The sequence below is a fragment of the Teleopsis dalmanni genome, chromosome 1 (genome assembly GCF_002237135.1).
Source record: "Teleopsis dalmanni isolate 2A chromosome 1, ASM223713v2, whole genome shotgun sequence".
In the NCBI taxonomy this organism is placed as follows: Eukaryota; Metazoa; Arthropoda; class Insecta; order Diptera; family Diopsidae; genus Teleopsis; species Teleopsis dalmanni.
Genome location: NC_051846.1, coordinates 103,902,267 through 103,917,888, shown reverse-complemented (window position 1 = coordinate 103,917,888; position 15,622 = coordinate 103,902,267). Strand labels below are relative to the sequence as shown.

At 32.4% G+C, this 15,622-nt stretch overlaps 1 protein-coding gene across 1 annotated transcript in view; it reads left to right on the top strand.

Moving 5' to 3' along the window:
* LOC119667866 (E3 ubiquitin-protein ligase HUWE1-like) overlaps window positions 1-15,622 on the top strand; it is a 78,740-nt gene that overhangs the window by 13,063 nt on the left and 50,055 nt on the right. The window contains exon 2 of the mRNA XM_038077208.1: window positions 2,598-4,026. Within this exon, the coding sequence (XP_037933136.1) occupies window positions 2,598-4,026 (1,429 nt within the window). The remainder of the gene's footprint in view (window positions 1-2,597; window positions 4,027-15,622) is intronic.

Sequence of the window (15,622 nt, the reverse complement as noted above, 5' to 3'; positions counted from 1 at the left end):
GAAGTCATCAAGTAGCAGCAGGGGTCCCACAGGGATCGGTACTCGGTCCAATATTGTGGAACGTTATGTATGACTGAGTTCTAAGGGTTGAGCTCCCAGATCATTATCATTAGTTTCGCTGATGACATCGCCCTGGTGGTTAGAGGGAAACATATAGGAAATATAGAAACAACATTCAACGATGCCGTCGCTATGGTAAATATGACAATAAAACTGAAGACCTTTTTGTAAGCAGCAGGAAAAATATCGAGTTCATTACAACAGCTGTGACAATAAGCGAGTCACATCAAAACAAGTGACCAAGTACCTTGGAGTGATGATTGACAACAGACTCACCTACAAAGAGCACCTCTAATATGGTGCTACAAAATGTGCGAAAACAAAGTGTGCACTATCGCGAATAATGTCCAATATAGGTTGACCTTAACAACAGAAGGAGCAGTTATTGGTAAATGTAAATAAGTCTATTGCTATATATGCGGCTACCATATAGGCAGATGAAATGAATAAAAAGACGTACAGATTAGGAATAGACGCAGCCTACAGGTTATGCGCACTCAGATTTGTTTGGGAGATGGACACATAACCTCATACCGAAAATACATGATTGACGGACAGAAAGCATTGGTAGATGAACTACTACCTAATCCAGATGCTAACTGAACACGGCTGCTTCAAAGCATATTTTTTTAAATTCAAACGTGACAAAGGCGACACGTCCCCAGCGTGTCCAGTTACAAAAGAAAGGGTGGAAATTGTGTTTTTCGATTGTTCGAGATACGAAAACTATCGCAACCAGAGAACAGGTCACACCTGATAACATCATGCACCTGAGTTGATGTCAACAAAATCTGAAACCTGGTATGTAAACAAAACAAAAAGACTACAAGACTATACGACTACCGGTAATTCTTTGTTATACTTACCAGTCAGACCAACATCGGGTCTCGCGTCGGCTGTTTGAACAGTGGGCAGAAAACCTATACTCAGCAAGCTTACCTGTAGTTAAGCCCCTACACCATGTCAAGGTGCTTACCAAGTAGGAGTTTTGTACTTCTTAACGTTTTTGATTGCAATCGTTGGACCCTGTCTAGAATTAAACTAGAAATAGTGTCCCATAGTTACATCAACTTTTGGAGGCGATGCGCAAACGGAAGATATCAACTTATACTCCCAATTTTTTACAGTTTTCTACTCTGTACTAGAAGCAACTTGTGTGCACTAAACAAATTTTTTTGTTTTTCGAACCACCCTAATATAAACTTAAAAATCTATATATAGAAATCACATATATACTATGAGTGTACATTTTCTAATTACCTGTAAAACATGTTTTTATGCGGTGAATAGGGACCGCACAAAAAAGGCATAAAAAAATCCTTCTAAACTTCACCTGAAACTATAAAAAATAATTTTCCAAAAACAAAAATATACTGCATAAAAACAGGTTTGCTGTTTTTATTGACTTCACAAGAATCAATACAAGTAAAACAAAAGTAAAATTAGATCATTCGCGAATTTTTCAAACTAACGATCGCGAGCGAATGAATCGAAAGAAGAATGATTCACACATATTGACACACACATTTTTTAAACGGAATACGGTTTTCGAGCGTCATTCAAGAGAGAAAACCCATGAACGATACTCAAAAAGGATTGCTTGCACCTTTGAATGACACGCAACCAACATGTTGGCATCATTCGGCTTCTCGCCCACATGTGAGCGATAGTCTGTCACTTTCATTCGAAAAAAAAAAAAAACTTTCATTCGTCATTCAAGAGCATATTTTTACGTGGTTGCACTAACCACGTGTCTACATTAAAAAAATAGTACTTTTTATCTCGATATGTGAACATATTTAAAAAATGTACATATTTGATGTTAGAAGTCGTGTATTCTGACATATTATAGAGCAACATTGATTTCACTAACGTGAAATCGCAATTTCTTTTGCTAGATTCTTAAACTTTTAATTCACCTTAAAATACACTACAGTTTCACAAAGCTAATTTTTAACATAAAGCGCGGTGAAGACTATCATTTTTGAATGTCATTCAAGTTGCGCTCTCTCTTGCTCAAATTTATTCCAGCAACCGAACTTGATCATGCTCTTATTCATGAGTTGTCATTCAAGCAAAATTATTGAAGAAAAAGGGTGTTTACGCACGCTGTAAATGTGTTAGTGCAACCACGTAAAATTATGCTCTTGAATGACGATTGAAAGTTTTTGGGTGACAGACTATTATTCACATGTTGGCAAAAATTCGAATGATTTGGTAAGCACGCCAACATGTTGGTTGCGTGTCATTCAAAGGTGCAGACTATCATTTTTAAATGTCATTCTTAAATTTTCTCTTTTGAATGACGAATTAATTTTTGCAATATGGTGTATATATAAGCTTATTTTTTAAAAAATAACATCTTATTTAGAGGGGACATTATTATTATTTTAGATTCGGCAATTTATTGTTTGCTATAGATGTTTATTAAAGCATCGCTCTGGTAAATGGTTGCATATATTCTTGTTCTGTTGTTCTTATTAATGTTGCATTTATAAAATATAGTTAATTACATTTATTTTGTATTTTTTTTTCAGTCTGAAATCAAAACTGTCGAAAATAATACTTTATTAAACTATTCAAATTGTGTTTCCACTGCTGATTGTGTTCAAAATTCAACAAAAAATAAAACCCATTCAGAAAAAATTAATCAAAAAACAAGAAATGAGAATCAACAAATATTGGAGTCCACAATATTAGAAAAAAAAGGCGACGATACAACTCTTGATGACTGCCCATCGACATCCAAAGCAGCTGCTGTTCGTTATCAACGAAAAAATAACGTTTCCTTAAAGAAGAAGAATGAGAAAGGATCGAATTATGCTACCAATTCTAATAATTTTTGGGAAGTTCTTTTAAGTATCGACTTAAGTACTCAACAACGTCTTTTAAATATTCATGACTTTCCTTTAAATTCATATCCAGATTGGAAATGGAATGTAAACACGACAGAATTTTTATCTTTTAATGATTCGCCTTTTGCAAAGTTATTAGAAATGTTGCCTTATAAAGGAATTTGTCGGTCTCCACAATTGACCGATATGTTAATTAAACTATTGGCGTTGCTAAGTAGTGAACTACCGAGAGAAGATAATATTGATGAAGCAGATTGTACACAATCAAATATTAATTCACCTAAAAAAAAAGATGATAATCAGAAAACAAATATAAAAAACATGAACTGTTTTCGAAAAGGTTACACAAAACGTAAGAATAGAATATATTCAAAAAATTTTTCTCAACTTCAACTTATTATCGAAGTATTAACACATCAATGTGGTACAACTGATGGACTTGATAATATTTCAAAATTAATAGTAAATTTTAGCCAGTGCTCACAAGCTTCGAATGCTATTTTACTACAGTATTTAGTTTCGGCGATATTAGGACTAGCAAATGATGTCCAATACGCGATTCAAAATTTATTAAGCGAAATTCAAATATACAATTTCAATAATACCGATGGAACAGTTTGTTCATATGATATTTCTTCTCAACAAGGAGTTATGCAAGATAGATTCACTTCACAAAATATAGTTATAGCTATGCCAACAAATATTAAACCATCTTGCAAATTACAGTTGCCAGCATTAAGAAAACTACTGTCACCTATTTCAGCTCAACCATATTTTCTAAGAACACTAAAAATATATATGCAAATTCGGGAAGTGTTCAATATTCACAACGAATCCAATATATCAAATGTACAAAATAAAAAACCAACCCTTAGCCAAATTATATGCTTAGATAACTTATGGAGTACGCTTAGTAAGTGCTTAGTGGCATTAGAAAATTCAAAGGATGAATACGCTGTTCTTGTGTTGCAGCCATCTGTAGAAGCATTTTTTTTAATTCATGCATCACATAAGAAGAAGCACACTGAAAGTTCTGCTACAGAACTGACAAATAATATTAGTGTAAACGCAAATGTCAATGTAAATCAAATAAAGAAAGAGGAAATTGAAGGTATGTATTTAATATTAATATCGTATTATTTAATAATTAATGTTACGTAAATGTCTTCGGATTTAATTGTCAGTCTTTCAATTATATGTGTATAATTGATTTTAAATATAAAAATAAACTTAGTGTAAGACAAATTTTTGATTTAGGATGTTTAGTTTAAGCAATGAATATTTAATACATAGAGTGTGCATCAGTAACAAATTTGTTGAACACACTGCGGGTCTACTGGTAGACCCTTTTTAGTCTCAATTTTTCACTCAAATTCTTAGAGCGACATTAGTGAGAAAATATGTAGTAAAGAGAATATAAAGGCACACATGATAATAGTAAATATATGATTTCAAATGCAGTTTTTTAATTTGAGTTAATTTTGAGTAAATCATAATAGAAATAGACAAGTGTTATATTTTTTACAACTATGTGAGCTATATAAATAAGTAAACAATATATCTTTTACTTACGATTGCCTGACTTTGACTGACTCTCTCTTTATTCAATATATGTGTATTAAAACTAATATTTACAGAATTGTAATTATACTACTTAATTATACAACATAATCGTTTTTACAACTTAGACTAATAATCTTAACCTAGGTCCTAGGTCCTTACTTAGAAATTATCAATCCAAAATCCTACATTCTAAATTTGTAAAATGATATTAATATTAAAATATAAATGTATATTCTTAATGTACATTTTAAACTAATCGCAAAATATAAATTACAATAAATTTTATGTAGTTTTATAAGTTAACCTTGGAACGACACGAATTTTCCGTTTCGTTATTTTCTTTGCCGGGGTATCCTCAGCCTCTTTCCAGGAGTCGTTACAATAAATTTGTATTAGCAAGGACGGGACTTCTAAAATAAAAGATGGTGATTTTAGTTTTCAGAACTATTTATTTACAAAAAAAAATCAATAATATATATACAAAAGGAAGAAATTAAATGAAATCAGCATGAACAAAAATAATTCCTTTGGCTTGGACAGCACATCAGTGGCGGTTGATTCGTTGGAACTCCCAATGGTCTTACTTTCAAAGACTACCTCTGTGAAATTCCAAATGGTCTATAGTCTGAACTTGTAGTTGGCTTAGATCAGATAAAAGAATATACGTTTGATTTTTTGAATATACATATAATGGTGTCCAAGCGCGTTGACTTAAAACCGCCTTACGCTCGTAAACTATTAAATATATATTTATGTACTATGTTATACACTACGACTTAACACCGCTTTCGTGTCAGATAATATTTATTATATTATTTTATTGGTTGACATATAATGCCACTCAGTGATCATACAAGACTCACCAAATTCTTAGAAAATTGCGCCGTCTTTTATACGCATCCCCTTGAACTTTTTGTGTAAAGTACACAAAGCTTTGAGTTGATCTTAGTTGAATTTAATGCAATTTAATTTAACACTTTTGCACAAAAGCTTCCTTGTGCATCTTTTTGCAGCGAATTGCATTCTGACGTTTGCAAATGTTTGTTTACATTTTTACTTTTTACATGTGCGCGTTTTTTAAATTAATAAAATTTATTAAAATAAGTACAATTAATTAAAGATATCGGAGTTTTAATAATTAATTTAATAAAATTATTTATATAAACGACGTTTCCTTTTTGTTTAAATTACTCCAAGTGACGTGTGTAAAGTGTTAGTGCAAAGGTATTTATAACTGTTTTCCAATTTTCTAAATGATAATTATATTTAATAAATTCATTTATAGAAACATCCAACTATTGAAGTATGCTGTAGACGAGTGTGCTGGGGTATGTAGGTTGAAAATTTGTACAGAATTTACATCCTTACAACCTTTGAGAAGGAATTCTTTTTCTTCCACTTTTTGATCTCTGAATATTTTGATTTGTTTTAAGATCACCTAAATCGTTATTTTGTTTCACATCTTCTTTAGTTTCTGTTTCTATGACTTGTTCTTTTTCATTCATACAAGGTGTTTCTGTGTTTGTTGTTGTTTATGTTGTCTATTTCTTCTATACTCTACTCCATTTTAATCTTCAACTAAAAATGATCTAGGGTGTTTACAACTTTCCACTATTCTTCTGGAATCCATACTGACATAGAATTTCTTTTAAAGTACACTTTTTTCCTATCTCTATAGGCTTCAGAATTTTTGAGGCTCTAATATTATTTGGTGACGAATTTTGATTTGTTTTTAAATAAGTATTTTCTTTTTTTTACTTCGTGCGGCAATTTAAACTTTAAATTATTAGACAGTGATGGTAATTTTTTTCTTGTATTATACCATTCATATTATAAATAAATAAATAAATAAATAAATGTAGATAAATAAATAAATGTAGATAAATAAATAAATGGAGATAAATAAATAAATGGAGATAAATAAATAAATGGAGATAAATAAATAAATGTAGATAAATAAATAAATGTAGATAAATAAATAAATGTAGATAAATAAATAAATGTAGATAAATAAATAAATGTAGATAAATAAATAAATGTAGATAAATAAATAAATAGTTTAGCATCTACTATCGTTCGCAGAATTTTTGATTGGAGCCTTTGAATAGTATTTATATAAGTCTTGCAGGTGGTTCCCCATATTTAAATTCCGTATTTCCAGATCGAAACAATTATAGTTTTGTAAATTAGTAGTTTGACTGGAATTTTAACAGACTGGAATTTTTACCAAAAAGTCAATATAGATCTGCAAATCTTCGATGAGCTTCCTTTTTCTTCTGAATTATGTGCTCCTTCCAAGTCAGCTTTTGGTCTAATAGTATGCCCCAGTATTTGGCTTTCTTGCAGATTGGTATATGTTTTTTTTTTTTTTTTTTTTTTTTTTTTTTTTTTTTTTTTTTTTTTGCTTGCCTTTATTATACAACTGCCAAGATTTAGCATTTAGTATACATTTTTACATAGTGGAACTTCAAGTAATAATTCAAAATAATGAGTAATAATGAGTGAACTATTAATAGTGGATAAAAAGAAAAGAAAACTTTTCTTTAAATTATATTTTTTTTTTTTTTTATATATAAATTTATTTTATTTGATTAAATAAATTTTATAAGAGTAACTAGCTAACAATATAATAAGCTAACAAACAATTTTAATCAACAATTATAAAGAATTTAATCAGAAATCACGTAAGTTCATTTATCACGCATTTCGGACAGGTTGTGACCAAAGATCACAAGGTTTTAGACGCTTAAGGCGACGTGTTGGTTCTATTGACGCCAGTTCGTTAGCTTCATCATTCGGATGAGAGTACAGTCGCTGCAGGTGCATTCTTGCATTTCGCTGTATTTCTTCCACCACCGTATTTATCCCTAGATCACGATGCAGATCAGAGTTCCTTACGTACCATGGTGCATTTGCCACACCCCTTAATATAACGTTTTGGAATTTTTGTATGGTTTCAACATGTGTGCTGCTAGCGCATCCCCAGAGCTGAATACCATATGTCCAAATTGGTTTTAAAATTTTAAATTATATGAACTAAATATTATAAAATAATTAAAATTAATGGATAGATGATATAATAAATGAGTCAATTAAATAGACTGCTATGAATTTACTATAAATATATTAGTTAGATTATTATAGTATTGCTAGTTCTGATGGAAATAAGCGTTTCAATCTTCTGTTATGTGTTGCTTCGTCATTAGGTAGCTGCCTCATTGCTGGGTTAGGATGGAAAAATAATCTGTCTGTGTGCTTTTTACTATTTTTTCGGATAACGTCTGCAACGAAGGGTATCTTTAAATCGCGATGAATGTCATAGTTTGAAATGTACCATTCAGCGTTGATGATAGTCCTAAGTATTTTTGATTGTAGTCTTTGCGATATTTGGATATTGTATTTGCATGCTGTGCCCCATATTTCGGCTGCATATTTCCATATTACTGTTTTCCAATTACTGTTTTATATAGTAGTAGATTATTTTCCATTGTTAGTTTTGATTTCGAGCTGAGTAGTCAGTACAATTGTCCAAAGCGACGCTTAATTTCATTGCTTTTAGCTTTAATATGGTCTTTCCAAGTTAATCTGCTATCTATAGTAATGCCAAGGTAATTTGCCTGGTGTGCCCCAAGGAAGCGTACTAGGTCCATTACTCTACTTGCTATACACTGCTGATGTCCCGATACCTTCTGATTCTCAAAGTTTGATAGCAACTTTTGCAGACGATACAGCACTAATTGCAGCTAATAACAATTTTAACATATCCACAGACAACTTGCAGAATTACCTAAACCCAACGCTCGAATGGTTCGACAAATGGGGAGTTCAAATAAATACAAGCAAAACAGTTCAAGTTATCTACACGAATAAAAAATATGACCTAAAACGTATAAAAATTAACAATGACGAAGTCTTCACACACACAAAGGCAAATTACCTTGGCATTACTATAGATAGCAGATTGGTATATCAATGTTAACAATTTTCAGTTTCTGTTCTTCAAATTTTCTGTTGGTGAAAATAATTTTGACGGTTTTTTCGGCGTTTATCTTTATCCCCCAGATGTCAGACCAATGCATCACTTAGTTTAGATGATTTTGAAGGTTTACAGTTGCTTAAGTGATGTCATGGTTCGTTGATAAAAGTCCAGCGTCGTCAGCAAACGTTACAGCTCTTAAAATACTCAGCGAGAACAGTTGCTTTTTCTTGGTTTGTGCTCGCCTAAGTGTTATTTTCTTTTTTAAGCAGTGCGCAATGGAGTATGGCACCATTACTACCCTTTGTCGCTTTCCATAAGGAGTAATTTGTAACCTTTATAGCACTCAATCTTGGGATAAAATTTGATACATTTTTTAGTCTTTCAGCCTCTAATAAATATTTCAGCTCTTTTGTTAATTTATTCAACTTTGTCTTTATTTGTGGAGCTCTAGATACTTGCCAGATTTTTCTCAACTTTCTGTTTTGTTCTATTTTATGTTTGATGTAATTCGGGACAGGTATTTCATTTTTTGTTTTTGTTATTGGTGTGGATGCAGATGCTGCAGATAATAGTAGAGAATTGAAATTGATTATTGCATTATTTATTTCCTCTTCTGTTCTTAGAGCTACATTTATAACTATTTGTTCTTCTATTACCTCGCGATATGTATCCCAACACGTTTTATAATTGTAAGTATTAATGTTCGTATTGTTCATAGTAAGAGTTGCGCTGTAATCTTGTACTATCGGTGAGTGGTCAGAGGACAACTCAAGGCTGGAATGAATTGAAAAGGTTACTTACATTTATGTTTTTTGTTATAAAGAAGTCAATCAAATCAGGTTGCTTTTTTGGGTCACTAGACCAGTATGTTGGTTCACCAGTACTTATAAATTTTGCTTTGTATTCATTCAATGCAGTGTAGAGATTTTTGCCCTTTGCGTTTGTTAAACGTGATCCCCATAGCGTATTTTTTGCGTTGAAGTCCCCTCCGGCTATAAATCTTTGACCAAGAGATTTGAGGAAATTTAAGTACGTGTCTTTGGTATTTCAGAACTTAGGAGGACAATAAACAGCAGCCAATTTTTATAGACCATGGGAATTTTCAATCATTATTGTGGTCGCTTGTATATGTTCTGTACTATGATTTTCTGATGTAGAGGTAACTATACAGTTTTTTATGAAGATGGCAGTTCCATCGTGTCCTTTTCCGTCGGGATGATTAGTTTGAAATATTGTGTAATTTTCTATTTTAACATAGCTTTTTTCAGTGAAATGCGTTTCTAAGGTTTATCAAATTTGAGAACAGAAAAGTTTTCAATTCGTTGATATGTCTGTTTATACCGTTTGTATTCCATGCTATTTTCAAGTCATTGAACTTACCAGTTGATATTTGTGACCAACGCCGTTAAAATGTTCATCATTCCTGACATTTGTGTTATCAATGTTTTCATCATTTCTTTCAACTCTACGAGTTCTGAGTTGTAAGAGTTAGATTCAACAGGTCTTTGACGCGTAACTTGGGTATATAATAATGTTTGTGGGATGTTGGCCTTTGTGTTTTGAGTGGTTGCATTGTTTGTTGAGTTGAAAGATTGATGATGACTTGTTTGGACGGGTATTACTTTTTCTTTCATGATTGGATATCGTTTAATTTTAAGTGATTTGTACACCTCACATCCCTTGTAGTTGGCTGTATGCTTTTCTCCCCATAAGGCACAGCTTATGTTTTCATAATTTTCTTTTGTTGGACAACTGGCGGTTTTATGATTTCCTGCACATTTAACACAAACCGGTGACTTGGTGCAGAAATTTTTTGTGTGTCCACAAAAACCACTGTCAAAACACAAATTTTTTTGTGTTTTGACAGTTAGAACATTGAGGTATGAGTTTTTGAGGTGTCTCAAATTGAATTTTGCAGTGAAGTAAATATTTAATTGAGTAAATTTCTTTATTATTCACATTTTGTTTTAATTCTAAAGGGAATAAATTTAATGACCTCTTAGTTCGTGGTTGTAATATGTTTTGGATAATTATGATTTCATGACCGTTTTCATGATGGCTTTTTTAATTTCATTTGTATCTACTCAGTGCATGTTACGGAGGAAGACTTTAAAACCTCGTTCTTTCTTCGGTTTATATGTATAGTATTCGATTTTTTTCTTTAAGCAGCTTTATCATGCTGGTGTAATGAGTTGAGTCAAATGGTTGCAGTTTGACTTCATTGTTTGGTAATACTTTTATTTCATATTTGCAATTCGGTATTGCGTCAATTGCCTTTATTAAAATGTCTAGTCTCTCTACTTTTTGAATAAAGAGCGGTGGTGGTTTGTTTTTTTTAATTTGTTTTGCTGCATCATTTTCGTTGTTGTCGCTCTTTTCACTATTCATTTCGCCGATATCATTTTCGTCCGATAAGCATGCGAACCTGTTTGCTGCTTTGGCAAGCCAATAGTTCTTTAGGGTTTGCTGACTAGACGATTGCTCTTTTTGGTTTTGTTTCTTAATCATCTGTTTTTCTTTTTGATTATTAGGAAATGATCTATTTCTTTTTGTTGAAAGTGGAGTATTTTGAGTGGTACTCTGTAATTTTTGCAAAGGCGTTGAAATTGTTGACATTATTAGTTCTTGCATTGATGATGTTGTTGTTATTATGCTAGTTGTTAATGAGGTGGCAATTGTATTTGTTGTATTACTTGCAGGCAGAGTGCATACAATGTTTTCGACAAATGTTTTTACGGGAATTTGGTTCGAACTTACAGGAACATTTAACGAAGTTATAAAGGAATTACGTCTTACAGGTAGTGGTCTTTCATCCAAAACTTTTTGAGAAGACATATCTTTATATGTTTTTGTGTTTTTCAATGAAGAATTTGTTAAGTTGTTGGTTAACTTAATTTTATCAGCTGTGGCAATTTCACTAGCTATTTTTACTATATTTGTTTCGTTTTTTGCTATGTGTACAGAATTTGTTTTGAGTTTATTATATGTTTTAACGTCTTCTGTGCTAAGCATAATATAGCCATTTAAGCCATTTTCACTTATATGAGAGTGCCGACGTACAATTCTTTCATATTCGCTCATATATTATATTTACAATTTAGTTACAGTTTGTATATTCAATTATTTTTTTAATTATTTAAAATTGGAAATTTCCAAATAAAATTTATTTATTTCTATTTAAGATTTTTAAGAATACTTGAAAATTAAACTGTGACAACCTCATATTTATAATTTCTTGCTTTCGTTACAAAAGTTCATATGCTGTCTCTATCATCTACTTTGAGCAAGAACTCAATTTTTTTTGTTTCGGTTGTTTTTGCAAACTTAAAAATTTTTAATTTGTTTAACAAAAATTTTTATATTTACTAAATCTAAATATCACCGTTCACTGACATTGTTTTTAGTAGAATTTTTATTTTTACGGTCTACCGCTCAAATGATCATAATTTTGAAATTTGTAATTTAATTATTTCCAATCAAAAAACAATAAAAGTCACGGAGTGTTCCCTTTTCGCGCGGGCTTCACGTTCAGATTTTTGAAATTATGATAATTTTCTAGCCATTAAAAGTTCAGCTGGACTTGCAAAATTGTTTTTAGGGGACGTACGATACTGAAGCAAAGCTGTATAGCAATCCGCTACGGTTTCTAGGCATTTATTAAATAACTTTTTAATAGTTTGTACTGATCTTTCAGCAAGGTCATTTGACCTTGGTAAATATGGACTCGACGAGATATGATCAATACCCCAGTCAACACAACAATTTTTGAAATCGAGGAATTAAATAGCGGGCCATTGTCTGATATTAAGTACATTGGTATTCCATGACGTAAAAATATGCTCTTCAATTTTGTTACAACTGCTAAATTTGAAGAACCTGAGTTTAACCATTCGATCCCAATATACTTTGTCATCAAAAAAGAACGAATTTTTTAATTCCCGCGCTTATCCAATCGGTATATTTTTTTTATTTTCACGCTGGCAACACTATTATACACATTCTGTCAAAGTTTAACGCATATCGAACGATTATTTTTTGTTTGGCGTCTATACAAAGAAGTCGAAAAATTTTCGTGTGGCGATTTTTATAATGGATTAAAAATTAGAATAACATGCGTGCATCAAATTTTGTGTTGCAAATGGATTCAAGTGTGCCGAAACGTCGAAAATGTTAAAATAGGCCTTTCGTGATTTGTGTGTGTCGCAACCACGAGTATACAAATAGTTTAAAAGGATCAAAGACGGTCGTACAAGCTTGGACCATGATGAGATCCCTAGCCGCATAACAACTTCTGTTACTGAAGAAAACATTGAATCGGCGAAGCAGATCGTGTTGGAAAATCGTTGTGAACCGATTGGAGAGATTGCAGTGTTGTTGGGCATCTCATATGGATCGGCCAAACACATTTTAACTGATGTTTTGGGTTTGAAACGTGTTGCTTCTCGGCTGGTGACAAAAAAGCTGAATTTCATTCAAAAAAAGCGCCGTTGTGATGTGGCCAAAGAGATGATTTCCAACACAGATAGTGATCCCACATTCATCGAACGCATCATAACTGGTGATGAGACATGGGTCTATGAATTTGACATGCCCACCAAACAACAATCGACCGAATGGTGCTTCGAAGGTGAGCCGAAACCGAAAAGAGAACTCCAAAATCGGTCCAAAATCGGTCCAAAATCAAGGTTATGCTGACTGTTTTCTTCGATATTCATGGTGTGGGCACTATGAATTCCTTCCGGTCGGTCAAACGGTCAATAAGGAGTATTATTTGGCCGTTATGCGTCGTTTGCGTGAGGCCATTCGCAAAAAGAGGCCAGATTTATTGAAGGAAACTCATGGATTTTACACCACGATAACGCACCGACTCACACAGCGTTAGTTGTGTCGCAGTTGTTTTAGCCAAAAACTATCATCAACCAAACACTGTACTCTCCAGATATGGCCCCGTGTAACTTTTTCCTCTTCCGCCGACTAAAATTGTCATTGCGAAAACGCGTTTTGAGACCAAAGAGGCCATAAAAGAGAATTCGCCGCATGAACTAAAGGTCATGCCTTCGACGGCCTATAAAACTTGTATGGAAAATTGGATCCAGGGTTGGCATGCATGTATTGCCGCAGGAGGAGAGTACTTTGAAAGTGATAATAAAGAAAAAATTAAGATTTTGCATTTTTTTAACTTCTCGTTCTTTTTTGATCAAATGGTATCAAATGTAGTTTTCTTAGATATATTGCTAACATTCTCTTCTTGAAGTACTTTTGTGATAAGAGTTAGGCTACCCCCAATTTTGCTTATATTCCATTCGTAAGCCATGATGGACCCCATTTCCATAATTCTGACTGCATCAATTGTTATGCTTTTATACCATGAGTTAATATATCTGCAGGATTACATTTGTAATCACAATGACGCCAGTCATATACATTTGTTAGTTTATTAATTTCGCTTACTTTTGAGCTGATATTTTGTTTTACTTGTTTACCGTCTCCAGTTATCCATTGAAGAGTTATGCTTGAATCTGTCCACAAGTTAATTGAAGAAAAATTTATGTTTAATTCAAGCTTTAAAAAATTTGCTGATCTGATTGCGCGGCAGTTAGCTTTAACTTTGGTAAAGTGAGTTCGCTTTTATTTTTATTTTTAAAATGACTTACTCTGTTTTTAGAACATATAAGGCTTATGATTAATTTACCACTAGACAAAATTTCTTGTAGGTATACAATCGGGCTAGCATCTGCAAAAACATGTAGTTGAATTGTTGACAAATTGGATTTTACCAGGGATCGATTAATAGAAAAATATTTTAAATTATGTAAATCATCACACCATTTTTTAAAAACATCAGCTTCCAGGTAAGGTAGAGTCCCAGTCTAAATTTTCCTTCCATATCCTCTGCAATAGTATTTTAATTTTTACAGTAAGCGGACCTAAAAATCCTACGGGGTCATAAACTACAAACATAATCTTTAATGCATTGCGTTTAGTTGGTCTTAAATTCCGGGAAATCTCTATACAGTGAAATAAATTTATAAATAAATTATCTTCATAAATGTTCCATAAAACGCCAAGCACCTTTTGTATCGGATGCTGTTCTTCATTACTTTCTTCAAATTTTAATCGTAAGTCTTCGCTGTTGGAGGTCCACTTTCGGAAATTAAAACCTCCTATTTTCATTATTTTCGTTGCAATGAGGTATAAATATTCAGCTTGAATAGGTGAATAGTTGGTAGACTAATTATTAAGTCGTCTACGTAAAATGAGTTTTTAAGTTTGTCACATATTAAACCGTATTGTTTAACATTGCCTTGCAGATGTTGCTACATTGTCGACGCTAATATAAAAGGACTAGATATTACACCAAAAGTTACCCTTACCATTCGATAAGTTGCAATTTCCGCTGGTTTGCTATCATCTCTTAAATTTAATGAAATTCTGATTTAATGAAATTTATAAAAATGCTTTCTCTATATCTGCACTCATTGCAATTTTGTGACAACGAAACCTTAGCAATATCGAAGTCAAGTCTGCCAATAAGTTCTCACCTGAATAAAGCATTAAGTGATGCCATTCCTGGGTTAAGGGCCCATTAGACAGCATCGCCCGGTGTCATCAAATTTTTTAAATTTTGCATATCTGACTGCTATAGCTATACACAACTGCTATACATTTGTTCCAGAAATACGCTATCAAATTCATTAAAAAAATTAGTACGGATATTAAAAAAACTATTTAGTTTTCCGATGGATCGGGTTCACAATATAAAAATAAAAAAAATTTTTATTAATTTAACTCATCACAAAGCGGACTTTGGTTTGGAAGCAGAATGGCACTTTCTTCCAATGACACACGGCAAAGGACCATGCGACGGCTTAGCTGGTACCATAGAGAGGAATGCTGCAAGAGCTAGCCTTCAACGAATAAATAATCCCATCCAAACACCAAAAGAATTATTTAACTGGGATAAGGAATGTTTACCAAATATTGTGTGCCATTTCTCAACGTTAAAAGACTATGAAGTAGAAGAAGATAAGATTAAACACCGCTTTGAAGCAGCTACATCAGTTAAAGGCACATTAAAATTTCACTGCCTTATTCCAAATTCCAAAAAAGTATTACTGGCAAAAATAATTTCTTCTTCAGACATTACAGATTATGTATCAATAAT